Raw genomic sequence first — 15,115 nt, forward strand, 5'->3', positions numbered from 1 at the left:
TCTCTTGGCCTAACAGGATATTATTCTCCAGCGCATGAACGAAGCTTTCTCAGACGAGGTCAGTTATGCATCGATGGATCCCATTTTGTTCGGTGACTATTGGGCAGCGGCAAGTGAAGAAGATGCTCGACTGTATGAAGATATGCAAGACTATGAAGTGTGCAAAGCGATTGTGGAGGAAGTGAGTCAAAGGCTGGGAAGCCACTTTGGATTTCTTAGATGGAGTTTATAAGATAGACAGCCTACTTATTAGTAGTGTAGAATAATTATCAAAAGGTTCATTCCAAGGTTGTATCAATAGCGTCCCTCGAATTTTGGACGCCTTGCGGAGTACCGCTATCAGCAGAAAGTTGCTTTGAGACGTTGGTTTTGTCAGGAGTGACTACGATGAAGGTGGCAGAAATCTGAATAAAGACTTGCAGAAGGTCTGGCGAAAAACGTATAAACTGACCACGGCTCGTTTGCCTAAGAAAGCAGCAGAAAGCAGAAAGCTAGATTGTGAGGCTTTTGATAACTATCTTTAGCCCTAAGGCTGTGAAAATTAGCGCAGGTAATAATAGATTTTCACTTACCTTTCCAGTTGTTGTTTGGTTATCGTGAAACTGAAGGCAACATGGACCTGGTGTTATTCAACGACGCACTGGAACATTTGGGGGCCATCCACCGGATTCTTCGCTTGGATGGCGGTCATGCTCTGCTGGTCGGTCTGAGTGGTTCCGGGAGAAGGTCTTTGGCCAAACTGGCGGCGTACATTGCTGAAGTGAAAACTTTTGAGATTCTGCTCCGGCGTGGCTATTCGGAGAATGAATTTCGTGAGGACTTAAAGGCTCTGTATACTACTATGTCCACAGACAAAGATGATCACATGTTTTTGCTACCGGAGGAACACATTCAGAACGAATGTGAGTGCGTTCATAGTTACATCATATGCATTATCTAATTGGAGACCTGTTTAGTCGTGTCTGAGTCATACTGATTATCATCAATGACAGCAACACTGGTACTTGACTGCCAATTTATTTGTACATGATCATTCAATAGGAAACGAGCAGAAAAGAAGCAAGTAGCGCTTGGTACCGGTTTACTACTGACACCAGAGGTACTTGCACGTCCGCATACACGCCTGGTTTGGAAAGAACAGCCCATAAGCCCTGGGCACTGACTGGTGACCGTAGTTTGCAACATCTCCAACCTAGTACGTGAGAGGAATTACGCATAAGCTGTTCTAGAAGGGTGTCAGCANATTCCTGCTTTTTGTCCAAGAACAAACAGCGTGCATAGCACACGATAAACCGACCAAGTGATTCATGTGGGATAAACGATGAAGATAGTTTTGGTTGGATCTTCAAACAGTCACCTAAGGGTGACGATAAACCAGAATAAGAGTAGCAGTACGATGCTGCTCTATCCGAACGAATGCGGGCTATCTATGAACGTGATTCGACTCCTTCCCTCTGAGTAGCCATTCTTAACTGCAAAGCATTCTTCCTTCTTTATGAGATCTTCCGAATGTCTAAGGGACGGGAGTATTTGTTCAAAACCATAATTGATCACCGGAGATGGATGTTTTTCGTGATCGGAATCAGTTAGCTGTTACAACTAAGCGAATTCCACCGTTTTGTTGCTTCCGATACCCACAGCAAAAACGATGTGGTCTATCACCTCACTACTGAGGCTCCCGACTGCTCTTGCCCATTCTTGGACCCGCCAGTCTCTCGTGCCATGTCATACTTCTTGTCTGTGATGAAGAGGTTCGAATTCTACTTCTTGAACAAGCAAGAAACTAAGTTTGTTGTAGGATCTGGAGCAGTGTGACGATATCACACAAACTCGAAGATAGGCAGGAGGACGGTGGGGTCATATGTATTTTAGATATTGGTGTTGACACAGACAAGAAGACTGTGACAGACGGCAGATGGAACATTGGATGACACAGTTCAGACAGAGCATAAATGCAAATATACGATCTATACTAGCAAAGTTTATTGACTCGGAAGTGTGGCAACTGGTCAGTGCACTGAATGCATTTATGGAACAAACAAGAAGGTATACAGGAGGAGCAGAGGATTGCAACGGCCCGTGAGGACTGTCTCACTTTTGGGGGTAGACAACTGAAACTTTACGAATGAAAGTAAATATACCGAGCAGATCGAAAAGCTACATGTAGGGGGCAGCAGACGTGTACCGCGTCGTATTGTGCCGCAGCTCCAAGCGTGAGCCCTATCGCGTACCTTCGCACCTATATTGTTCGGAAACTGCGCAATAGTTAGATAGAGATACGGGCCATTATGGTGAATCTCACTAAGGATGGGACGACCTTTGACATGTCCTGAACAGAACGGCTTGGAATTTTTTCCCTGTGGGTCGACTTTGGTCACGTGGCTGTTGACTCGTGGCCAGGTCGGTGGCACCCTGAAATCCGTCCTAACCATCCATGTTTGATTCCTGGCAAGACTGACTTCTTAAAGGAAGCAATCAAGCATAGCGGCGACAAGCGGGAACACTGGTGAACAAACGTACGTATTTGTGACTGGGAGACGTAAGCAAGCAGTCGCCCATAGAAGTTCGCATTGGATAGAATAGGGGAATTTGGGGAATTCAGACAACTTGATAGTAGCCTGAGATGCAGTTTGAACGTTTTGATTCTCAGCTGGTCGAGTGTGCCGAAGGAAACAAAGAGCAAGAGAACATTTAAGTGTCTACTTAAGTAGGACTTGTGCCTTGAGATACAACTCGAAGGAAAAAACAAGCTAGAGAGACTGAACCTACGAGGCGAAAAGTGACCCGCCCGACGTGGGGCTCGAACCCACGACCCTGGGATTAAGAGTCCCATGCTCTACCGACTGAGCTAGCCGGGCACGACACGGTCGGTTGCCCTGCATTATGCGATAAAAACAAAAACACACAACACGCATGCAGAACACAATAGCCGCTGCCGACTGAAATGTGACACATTTACTCACACACGGCACATACAAAGTACATAAAATGACCAGTGCGAACAGGACACGGTAGACCACTGTAATACATAGATCATCTTGGTATCATGCACACCAGATCCGCGGGCATTGTGGCCTGACTTTATTCGATCAATAACAGGATGTAGCGCAACTCATCCCAGCATATTTTCCGAACCGATGCAATCGTCACTCTTCCTTAAAAATCAGCATTTCAACACAGAATACTCCTCTCCATAGCAGTTTTATCAAATCTACCAACAGTGATTCTCATAGAGGACTTTAGCACCAAACATGAAATGTTTTTAAGTATCATGATATGGAACTATTTTGATTTCTCTTAAATCATCTACCTGCAAATATGTTGGCGCGAACTGGATGTTCATTCAAATGTCGAACGCCTGTCGTGAAGTATCTAGGCAGTGAAGTTCGACATGTATGAGGTTAAGAGCGTTTTCATCCATAGATTTCATTGCTTTTGTCTTCCTTCAATGGATCGGTTGACAGTCACCTTATTCTCACGCTACTAGACTATCTGCCCAGGTATAGTAGAATATCTAAGACTGTCTTGTTTGATTTTGCAGTCAGCGGGACTCTGGCTACTTGTTCCGCTTTCACTCGGGGAATTCTGCATGGTCTTTTTCGTTCACCTTACCACTCAGTCATCTAAGCCACGTTATCCTCATTTATTCGTTTCAAGTGTAAGCCATTCTCTACCAGAACTATCATCCACCGTAATTTGTGCTCTCTCTCTCCTAATTGGCACCTTTTCTCACTTCGTAACAATCTATCATTCAACCTGTTTGTGCCGGGCGTTTATTGGTGGATATTTCAGACGACTTGGTGAAATTATGCCGAAGTGTTTGATAGCCTTTATGTGATAGCCTTGAAAATACACAAGCCTGAGAGAATTCACTTCAGGCTGCAGGACACGTGACTTGACCTGGTCAGGCAGTAGCGGCAGTATAACAAATCCGATTAGCCATTTGGCTAAATAGTTGGATGCCTCAAGCACGTTTGATATTGCTGATTTGAATGATACCTCATCACGTGTTGTTCAGAATGACTTGTTTTTGGTGTTTTTACATTGGTTGTCAATGACAGCATTCTTGGAGTTAATCAACAACATGCTAACCACGGGCTTTGTGAGTGCTCTGTTTGGGGAAGAGGAAAAGGACGAAATACAACAGAACATCTGGACAGAAGCAGAGGCACGAATACGAGCGGAGGCTCAGGCGACAGGTGCGCTCACTGTGTTGGTTAACAAAGAGACTGTATGGAACTATTTCCGGGCAGATTGTGCTTCTCGGCTTCATATAGTCTTGTGCATGAACCCAGCTGGTGATACACTTCGAACCAGATGTCGAGATTTTCCCGGGATCGTGAAATGCACAACCATCGATTGGTTTTTCCCATGGCCAGAACAGGCTTTATACGCTGTTGCCTGCAGTCTGATCGATCCGAAGGTTAGTTTTGATTAACCACTCACCAAGCTCTCATTGGTTGACTTAAGTTGAGCGAATCAGTCGACATGCATTTGATACGATCCGATGAAGTGAACATCTGGTTGTAATCCGTATGTTGATGAAATGCGACCACAGCTAGCTTGTCCGAACATTCCAAATTTTGGGATTCGGATTTGTGAGGACTTCTTCATAGCCTCCCTTTACCTATTCTTCCAGGTGTTTAGCGATTTCCACTTGTTTCTTGTCTAATGTGTCAGCTTGGCACAATCGCCTTCCCACCCGACACTGGTGTACTCGCATGTATGTCTGTTTGTGAACGCTCGTCATGCACCTGCTTATCCTCGCCTGAGAATCGGGTAGTCTCTTTACCACTCAGATCAATGTGCTGATCTCAGATGGAACGGTCAAAACGCCATATCGCTTCCCGTAGTCTTTCCGTTCCACACTAACGTGCGATGGTCATCCATAAACTTGTGCATCAGTTGTTGATCTTAAGAACACTACTTATAAGGTCACTGAAAGTACCTCGACAACCTACAACCACTTTCATCCTTCTTTGTCCCTCAGCATATGGACACAGTCTGCCAGTTTCCATCCATCCATGGAAAATTAAGGGTGGTTGCATACCCCTATTCACCCGTCTATACACAATACGCTATTTTTCAGCTGAATATGCTGGCCAAAGACCGCCTTATCTTTCGTAAGAACGCAGTAGATTGTCCATACGGGACACTACGTATGAGATCGGTTAAAACTTGTTACCAGCCCACGACAAGTTTCATTTTTTTGAAGGCTTATCAAGCAGATGCGATTCCTATCAACCCGAATCAATACGGTCACGTGCACGTTCATTCGAAGGATATAATGAGCGAGAGATTCTGTTGGGATTCAGTTGTGTTTCCCGTTAAAACCAAGCTGGTGTGCAAATGGGCATACTCTGCAAATTTTGGGTTAGAATTGAACTGCATCTGTCTGATGATTCTCGTGAAGGGTGATGCCCGGGCTGTTGTAGAGTCTTCAACCACTTGAATAGTGTGTGCTTTACAGGTAACGTGAAAGTAGTCATAATTTGTTCTGACATTTACTCCTCGACAGCTACGTTATGTTTTGTTGTGCAATCGGACACGTTTTCAATAGAGTCTGGTAGGCGAAAGTTGGCCTCACCGTTTTCTCCCAGCGTTTGATTTTTTGTCCCCATATTTTTTACGAAGCATAGGTTCATTTTTCTCCTCTGTACTTTACTTTTGGAAAATATGTCCGTTCAGAACGATTCTAATGTTCATTGATGGCTGGCTAGTTTACGTAGGTCTTTAATGGAACGACACTAAACTCGTAAAGTAACCTTCAACTTCTGCTTTCTATTCACAACGCAGTTTAGCCAGGTTCCATCTCCATACTGGGAAGCCGTCATTACCAACGTGGTGAACATCCACAGATCCGTCCAGAATGCGTCAGTGGAATACAAACGTCAGCTTCGTCGGATTAATTATGTGACCGCAACCAATTACATACTATTTATTACGGGTTTCCTCAAATTGTTGGAAGACAAAACGAAGTATGTTGGTCACCAGATTGGTTTTCCACTGTGCTACTGATCTTATTCGTACATTTGTAGTATGTCTGTCGTAGTTCAATGTGCGTACTATTTTATCAAGTGAAAGATCCAAACAAGATTCTCAATCGAAGGTCGTTTTTCAGTGAATACGAGACTCAGGTTTGTTATTCTCCTATTATTCCATTTCGATAACCTGAGCATTACTCACACTTCGAACCAGTTTTATTTGGGCTGCTTAGGAAGGTTAGTGAGTGATATTAAACCACACTTCTTCGGACAAGCGAAATATGATTGAATACATTTCTTACCTGTACTCAAAAATAGGGTTTACTTGAATTGGTTCTAATCTCTGAATATTTACACCAGATCTACATATTTTTTGCTCATTTGACAAGCTGAATTGCCTGAGCTCCATGTGCCTCATTTATGTGATAATTCTAAGCTACTTATTAAACTAAAGTAGTGTAGGGACTTATAGGAACACTAGCTTATATGAACTGAATAGAGAAACCAGCACCGTTTCAAGGAATCCCGTGTTCTCCATAAGTGTTCACGCTGCAGTTCATCCATTCTGGCTAGAGAGTAATATTCCCTGGGCGTTATTCAGGTATGATCTGATAAAGAAACAGAGTCTCGGACAGAAAAATGCGACACATCAACGACATACAACAGATAAAGTCGTGTTTTTTGGCATTATCGATGTGGGCCAGGCTACAGACTTTATGCTGAATGAGATAGATGGCCAACTGATGTAGGAATCCGAATTTGGCTGCCATGCGGGTTTTGGGAAGAGGATCCATGTGTTCAAGCGGCAATGCCACACACGGTTGCGCTGAGTTGCAAGCGCAACCAGCTGAACGCTCTGTACTCTGTTTAATGTCGAAAAAAGTGAGAATTCAGGATAAACGTAAGGACAGTTATAGAGTAATCCTTCGATCGCCTGTGCTTGTCAACTAATGTAAAGCCAACTGAGGGAGCTGATTACGCAAACGGTTGCTGAAACTGTCGTTGGTCAGGGAACTGAGGCAGCTCTGCTAAGTTTACCCAACAACAGATCGTGTTGTTTTTTAATGGCCAGTAAAACCAAGACGATCAGTACAGCACAGCTAGTTCTGTCGCCAGGTCTAGCATTCTCAAAGACGCCTTTGACCCTTCAGGCAAGGTTTGAGCATCTTCGAATTTTCAGCGGGAGTTCCCGTTTTTGCCAGATGCTGTGAGCTGATTAAATGGAGCGTTCTGAAAGTTCGGGCAGACATACTTGAAGAATTCTGCCTAAAGCCCGCCTTACACAGCTGATTCGCCATTCCAGAGCTTTATGCTTGCCACGCCTCATTAGCCGTGGGAAGGCTTGTCGACCGTCAATGTTCTTTGAAACAGCCTATCCGCATTAGTCCAGTGGATGTTCCTGGGTCCATTCAGGAGTTTGTTGCAATGCTTGAGTCACATTTTTGTGACCTCTGTTGCCGACTTTCTTGTCCTTTGCACTTGCATCTTGAATCGTCTGAACCGACTTGGTTCATGACCTATTTATGACTTTAAAACAATACTGAACTTCTCTGTGCCACCGATGCACTACGAATTCATCCACTTGTTCAATTTTGTTTTCTCCACCACTGTTCCCCAGCGTGTTTAAATGTTTGAGTCGGGCATTCTGACGGTCTCTTCACCTGTGTCTATATGTTGTCGCCCGATTGAACAGGAGAAGCAGCAAGAGCTTTCGTGCTCACTTGCTTTTATCAAGTCACTCAGAGGCTCTGAAGCCCAGTAGCTGTTTAGTTTGGCTATCAACATTGACAGGTGATTTGTCTCATAGCTAACGCTCACAACACTCATGCGACGAGCAGATTTCAGGTGTCTTGCCGGCAAACAATGGATGTCATATATTCTGATTTGGAGGCCGCAATTGGCACTGACTGTCCAGTTAGTATGGGTTCCTAGGGGGCCTGACCCCAACCAGTAATCCTGACGGATCTGTGTAGTAATTTAATGCAGGGAGAAGACAAAGTTCTTTTGTAGCTCATCGGCTGACTACTAAAAACGATAAGTTTACAGCAGGAAATGACTAGAAGGTGGACAGATGCAGTCACTAGCTCAGGCACTCAGGCTGTTTGTTCTATCTTGAATACTAGCCGATGGGGCAGGAAATTCTGTGCATTTAGGCTCAGTCGATAGTGGTTAGTTAACATGGCTTCAATAAACACTAGCGTTCCCATTAAGCTCATTTCGATTTGACTCATTCTTTTGAGCTCGTTGAAGATGCAAGAGGTCCGACTAAGGAGCTCGGTTCGTGCATGAAAACCATCCAGAGGCTGTCTAACAGGACTAGCAGCTATGACAAACTGGGAACTCAGCTGAAGGAATGACCAGTCACATAAAACTTTTGTTGGTTTGGACAGCTGTGTTTCCCTAGATGACATCAAAGGCTGTCTACCGCACACACACAAATATATACCCCAATCGGTGACGCACAAAGTGTATAAGATTTACTACCCAATGCTATCTGTTGCACAGCGTCCTCACAAGAAATCCTCCATGACGCATTTGTGATGTATTCGATTCAACCGAATCAGTGCTTTATGAGCCTTACGGTAAACAAAGTAATCTAGTACGTCGCTCTTATATGTTACTTCTTGGTACGTATCTGTCAGGAAAATAATGAAAATAGTGAAAATAATATCAGAAGCCACTCAAACCCCGGCAAAATCACAGTAGGAAAGCGGTGAAAAAACCAGCAGCCAATTGGATGCTCGGTCAGCCAATCAGTTCAGCAACAGCCGACGATGATGAGTGCTCAGCTAGCTCACAGAAGCAACGGTCGATGATGATGGATGTTCACCCAACGCCGATCGATCCGATTGGATCAAAGTCGAAAATGCGCTTCAAATACTGCTTGCTTTTTCGCAATATACCTTCTGTGTTCCTTGTCGGTGGGTTATTTTCCAACACTAAGGCACTGGAGCGGGGACGTCAGTTAGATACAACAGTATCCTAATATTTTTATAGGTGGAATATATACTAGTTTTAATTAACTACTTCACCATCGAATAGTGATGTGCCAGGGTGCACCGTCTTATCAACAGTTCCAGTAAATTAATACAGGTTCGGTTATTTTTTGCTTAGACGTAAAGTCTAAACTCCTACAATCCAAACCACCCCTAATTCGTTTGCGCATTTCAGCGAGAACATCGCGCAGCAAAAACGTCTTCAAGGTGGATTGGAAAAGCTTCATGAGACAGCCATTCAAATCGACGAACTCAATGTTAAGTTGGCGGTGCAGAAAGTTGTGCTTGAGGAGAAAACCACTGCCATCGAGGCGCTTATTGAAGAGATAAACGAAGCTACGATCGTTGCGACCGCGAAGAAAACCCAAGCCCAGGAGAAATCTGTTGAGCTAGGCAAGCAAGCCAAAGTGATTGTGGCTGAAAAGGTGCGTTCTGTTATCCTTTATTGTTTCCGTACAAACGTTTACGTCTTTTGGCCAGGCCAGGCACATTTAACCGCTGAATCTCCGCGCATCACTACTTAGTTGATGACGCTTTCTGCGCTTTGTAACCTGTGAAGAATATTTGTTTAACCTTCATCAAATGAAGCTTAGACTGATGGATCTGAATGGCGAGACATTTCGAGTTTGATATCCGTTCGGATGCCAATCATTCGTCACCAGTTTTTAGGGACTACGTATCCGCACCGATGGTTTTGGAAGTTTCCGCATTAATCAAGGTGTTTTCCTTTGGATGGGTAATCAGTGAGTTTCCTTTTAGGTTAAACTTGTACTCAGGTAAACCCTGTTAAGCACAGGTTGTCCAGTGATTAGCCAGTCACCCTCACTCAGTGGTGTTGTCTCACGTCCCCCCATGACTGAGGATAACCCATTTCACCATGGTAAGTGGGAGTGTAAACTAGGATACGGTCCAATGGTTTTTACTTACAGAATGGTAGTAAGCGGGTAAATTAACTGAGACGATCGCTTCACATGATAAAAACTCCCTTAGGGTTCAGGGTTACCAATGTCAAAACGGTGGGGTAGGTGGCTGCGCATTGGAGGCTCGAGCTGATAAATTAGTGCGTAAATACAGCACTGTAGGTGGACTGTCAAGTGGAGGGAGCTATGCATTGAAGACAATAACTTGGATGCATAAGCGCTGTTGGGGGCGTGACCGTGCCATGTCTGACAATGTCTCTAACCACTGATATGGCCCGTCTCGGAGTCCCCATCCAGGAAGACGGTGGTGACCAGCGCGGCTGAGTTTGTTAGTAACGGCTTTCACATTTCGCTGCCAAGTCATTGTTTCCCCGCCTCTGGCTCGTTTTCACCCTTCACATGGTTGTGCGAAAATCGCCCACCTCCCCGAATCATCGGTGAACGAAACTGTGGCAGCTACAACCACTGTATGACAAGAACGCGGTTATTACAGCTGGCATTGATGATGATGATGATGATGTCAAAATGGCAAATAATTAAGGTTTTGTAATGTCTTGCGGGGTATGTGAGCGGGATTTATTCAGTTTAGATGCTTCAAAGGGGCTGTGCAACGCCTCAGGCTGCACACTCCATGAGACGTCCTAACGTCACACAGAGACGCAAGGTTTTCCATTAGGACAACACTGGTTCCATGTTTAGACATCTGAAAGAGAATACCGAGGTACTTCTAAATGAAAATACTGTCCTTTGGTTCTATTTATCAGGAATTGGTTGACACTGAGGTCCCATCGCTTGTAAATATGATGTTTACTTCATTTATTTAACTGCTATCACGAGACAAGTGTGCGTTCAGTTTAGCAATACTGACTGAATTTTCCAGACCGGAAAGTATCACGAGGATTGTGTCGACATAAAATGCGAATTTAGCTTTAGCTAAGCTCTCTAAAAAAAGGCATGCGTGAACTACTTGTGTAGGTATCGTAAAATACTATCAACAGTTAACAGGTAAAGTTCCCATATATTCTATCATACAAAGAACCATGTGTTTTGAGACACGAGGGAATCTATATTGATTAGCAGATAATCGATCGCGTAATGGCGTGAAAATCAAAGAAACAATTTTCATGGAGTGGAATCTTGAGCCAAATTTAGATGAAAACTGAGAGCTCACTTTGATGCTTTTTTGCAATGTTGGATGACCCATTTTACTGTTGTTCATAGAAAGAAGCTGAGGCTGCGCTCGCGGAGGCTTTACCAGCTGTGGAAGCCGCGCGTAACGCTTTGGATGAATTGGAAAAGAATGATGTAACTGAGATTCGAGCTTTTGCCACACCACCAAAACCAGTAAGTGAAGGGCATAATTTGTCTCATTAATCGGCAAGATCTCACTCTTTGTCTTCAGCCATATTTTCTTGTAACCAAAACACGATGAAAAACAATATGGATGAGGTGAAGTTGATTTTGAATAGGATTTTTCAATCCGTACGGCCAGGGGATAGACAACTGATCTCTTCACATGGCCCCTGATCGGACTTTCAGATGTTTGAACTACTATTTCTACTGGCAAAGGAGCAATGTCCCAGTAAGACACAAACCATGTTGCCCAAGAGTACTCAAAGGCGAGGGAACAGAAAACGGCAAGGGCGAAAACGAGATTCTGAGGCAAGCTAAAACCGATGTTTGCTACGGTGTTGCCTATAAAGCTGATGTAGATTCTGACAGCCCACTACTAGTTCTGGCGTTTTCAAGTTTATCGGGTAGACGTAGTCCGGATTTTTTGACAATGTTATTTCATATGTGCGGATGGTTACTTAATCATGCACAGAAGGGGAGCAACTGGCCAAGGGTGCGGTAAATGAAGTTCAGGACGGTATCGTTTGGACGTAGGTTATTTCTGTGATTGTCTTTCAACTGAATGTCCACAGAAAAGATGGGAATCGAAGAAATGTAAGATGATGGGGTTATATAGGGAATTTTTAGTAATTATAAAGTCAAAACACAGTGCAGTGGAATAGGTTGTTGTAATCCGACGTTTCGGTTGCCGTGGGCGACCTTCGTCAAGGATTTCTACAATCAACTGAATACGACTCGAATGCAGAGACATTTGGGTCCGCTACAGTGTCTTATGATTGGTGCATCCCTGTGATCGGTTGGCAGTCAAATTGGGTCAGTGTGTGTGTGTGTGCGTGTGATTGTGTGTGCACTCTGATTAGGATGTGCCATCCGTTTGTTGTTGTGCAGGTTGTGATGTGTACTTTTTGAGATCCTTGCTTGACATCTGGTTACTAACCCGGCTAAGGTACGCAGTAAGTTCAATCCAGATGGACGGGATGCCGGCGCCATCACTCCAGTTGATGCAGTTCGGCTGTGTGTTGACCTCTAGGTTATGATGTTAGGGAGTAAACTGTTGGCTCGTTGAACTCGATTCCATCACATGAATCTCGGGTACACGAGCAGCACTGCAGTTCCTGTGTCGTGAGCAGATCGATATCGCTACTGCTGGACAGTACTCCTGATTTGTAGCATTCCACACACGCAGCTCTTTTCAGACAGTGTGTATCGGTTGCGTGTTCGGGAATTTTCGCCGTTCAAGGGGGCCTTGCTAACTGATTACACCCATGGCTGCGTCAATCAACTTGAGCGAGTAATCACACTACTCGTGCTCGGGTAAGTAGTAATGCTCTGGTTGGATTCTCATCGTTCACCGAAAATCCTCGGGTCACGGATTGGCTCATCCTAAGCTTTCTGATGTCAGCGACCTTGGTCAGTTGAACAAGCAACTTGTCTGGAGAGTCTATCGATTAGTTAGTTTTGTGTGATCCTTAAGACATCGGTTGGTTTGTTCGGTGCTGCCATCCGACTACCTTGTTTTCTCCGTCGGTGGACGAGTAGATCAATAAACACAACCGTACCGTCAAATTTTTGTGAAATCTACGAAAGCCCGAATGCTACATGTATTAGCGAGTGTTGATATCCATCTCGGTCTGTTTTACCAACCGAAACGTGCCCACATGCTCCTCAATTTACAATACACCAGGTTCAGATGGTCGGTGAGGCGTTGTGTCACATACTACAAGCTACCGAGATCAGTTGGAAAGCAGCCCGTGGTCTGATGGCGGACGCCAATTTCATCTCAAACCTTCAGCAGATGGACGTGGAAGCTATTCCATTGAAAAATATTCAAAATTTGAAAGGTTAGTTATTTCCGGCTGCTTTTTACGGTGCGGCCGATAACCAATTTGTTAACTGGTGAGGTGTTTTTTGGAGTACGTTTCTGAAGTTTGCCTTCGTAAGGTGAAGACAACATTGGCTGAATCATTCGGTACATGTATCTTGGAGCTAAATGGCGGTCAAAACCTGTCTGACGGTAGTTTGGAGCATCCCAGTTTTTCTACGGATGGATTGTGCTCATCAGTCGCTACATTTTTGTCTTGATGTTATCAGAGAGCGCCACATACATTAGTTAACCTCACTTACCGGATGTCTGTTCACGCAAATCGTTATCCACACCTCTAAACTTCGCCTCTCCCAGATTCCACTCAGCTGTTACAACAGTTTCCCATTGAATAAGCACTAACCTCCGTGGAGAGAACGATTTTCGTTACCGTAAAGCTCTGCTATCCCTCAAGAAGCAAAACCTCACAGAATACAACAAAATATGTCTTATGGGGAATATGAAATGCTTTTTTGTTATAAAGTAATTGATAGGCTACCACATTTGATCAAAGGTTATTCAGGTTAGACCACAGGCAGTTAGTTAAAGAAAGCAGAACGGCATTCCAGATACGTGTGTGAAAGAGATTCGTGCTTATTCCTGAAAGCGGATAATGCAAGCAATTTCTGGCACGGCTATCGATTTTTGTCTATCTCTTGTGAGCCAGAAGTTTGATGGTCAAGTTTTCTTCTACGCGAATTCTAGTTGGTGACTGATGAGCTCTACTCACCGTAAGAAGTCGTACTGCCGCGAACCACAAGGTGTACCTTGAATCGGTCCATAAGGCTGATGAACTGAGTTGCTTGATGACAGCTGCATTGCGTAGCTGTTAACTCAGCTGATCACGCCATGAGTTATTTCTTCTCCCCATATGCAAGACGCAGTTCGTTCAGCTCAGTCAAAAATTTCTTGGGAGACAATGATCGACTTCGCACGGAATGTAAAAAAATTCACAGCATCTATTCGCCTGCAACAAGTGGCCCGCTTGGGTCATTGCTACGTTAGTAATACGTGTTCGAGTACCTGAAGCTGTACTGTGTGCACAAAGGTGACTGTATCTGACCGGAGATACTTAAGGTCGAATAAGTAATGTCAAAGCCAAGCAAAAGATCACTAGATCGTGTTCCTATAGTGGGAGTTATATCTGCGGACTAAAACTCTGGGAAATTAAGGCGTGGACTAAAGACCATATACTGTCAGTAAAACCCTCCACAATGGGTCAGCGACTACCATGTTTTGTTCTGCTTACATTCAGGTCTTTTTTGGAATTGATCCGACACCCTACAATGATTCCGTCGTCTTTGATGTCGTCTTGGAACGCTGCTGGCGCTCCAGCGATATTTACCCTTTTGTCGCTATGCCTGTCAGTTGTCTCCCCACGTGTGAATGAGTCAATCAACGGGTTGTTCATCCGTTCTGGGTGAACCTCTCGGATTTGTCAAGAGTTTCAGTGACCACACTTGATTTTTAAAGGCCCAAATGAGCACAGTCCCTCGCACCCATAGAAGAAATTGGGCTACTTCTGCGGGCAGTGAATTCATCCTTTTTTAAATTGTGCCAACCGGTGCACATAGAAGGGACATATAACATTCACCCGTTTACTTGGATCGGTTCTCTTGATGATCCAAAATCTTTGTTGGATAACGGTCACAGGTTAAGTTTCACAGTGACCATCCAGTTGGTGGAAATAAAAGATGGTCGATTCGGTTGAAGAATACTGACTCTCAAGATGTTTTAGCAATTGGTAATAACTTGAGTTATTAAGTTTACCCTCACTCCCTGGGTGAAGGCAAGTGACATGATCTTTGGGCTACCATTTCGAACAAGAATGCCGTGGACTAATCATCTGATCGAACTACAGTCGTTGTACGCTGCACATTCTTCAGTAAACCACGTGTTGTATCTCTTCACCTGTCCTGACGCTACTGGGTTATAGTCACAAGACAAGAAGACGACCTAAAGGAACTGGGTATTAAGGCAATTACAAACTTCTATATATAT

General features: G+C 44.2%; 1 protein-coding gene across 1 annotated transcript in view; it reads left to right on the forward strand.

The window, feature by feature from the left end:
* The window catches only part of T265_03751 (hypothetical protein), a gene marked incomplete at both ends in the record, with an annotated part of 90,983 nt that overhangs the window by 44,610 nt on the left and 31,258 nt on the right, over positions 1-15,115 (forward strand). Inside the window, 7 exons of the mRNA XM_009168304.1 lie at positions 17-181; positions 581-902; positions 4,062-4,423; positions 5,797-5,978; positions 9,156-9,405; positions 11,122-11,244; positions 12,938-13,094. Coding sequence (XP_009166568.1) covers positions 17-181; positions 581-902; positions 4,062-4,423; positions 5,797-5,978; positions 9,156-9,405; positions 11,122-11,244; positions 12,938-13,094 — 1,561 coding nt within the window. The remainder of the gene's footprint in view (positions 1-16; positions 182-580; positions 903-4,061; positions 4,424-5,796; positions 5,979-9,155; positions 9,406-11,121; positions 11,245-12,937; positions 13,095-15,115) is intronic.

This window comes from Opisthorchis viverrini, assembly GCF_000715545.1.
Source record: "Opisthorchis viverrini unplaced genomic scaffold opera_v5_60, whole genome shotgun sequence".
NCBI lineage: Eukaryota > Metazoa > Platyhelminthes > Trematoda > Opisthorchiida > Opisthorchiidae > Opisthorchis > Opisthorchis viverrini.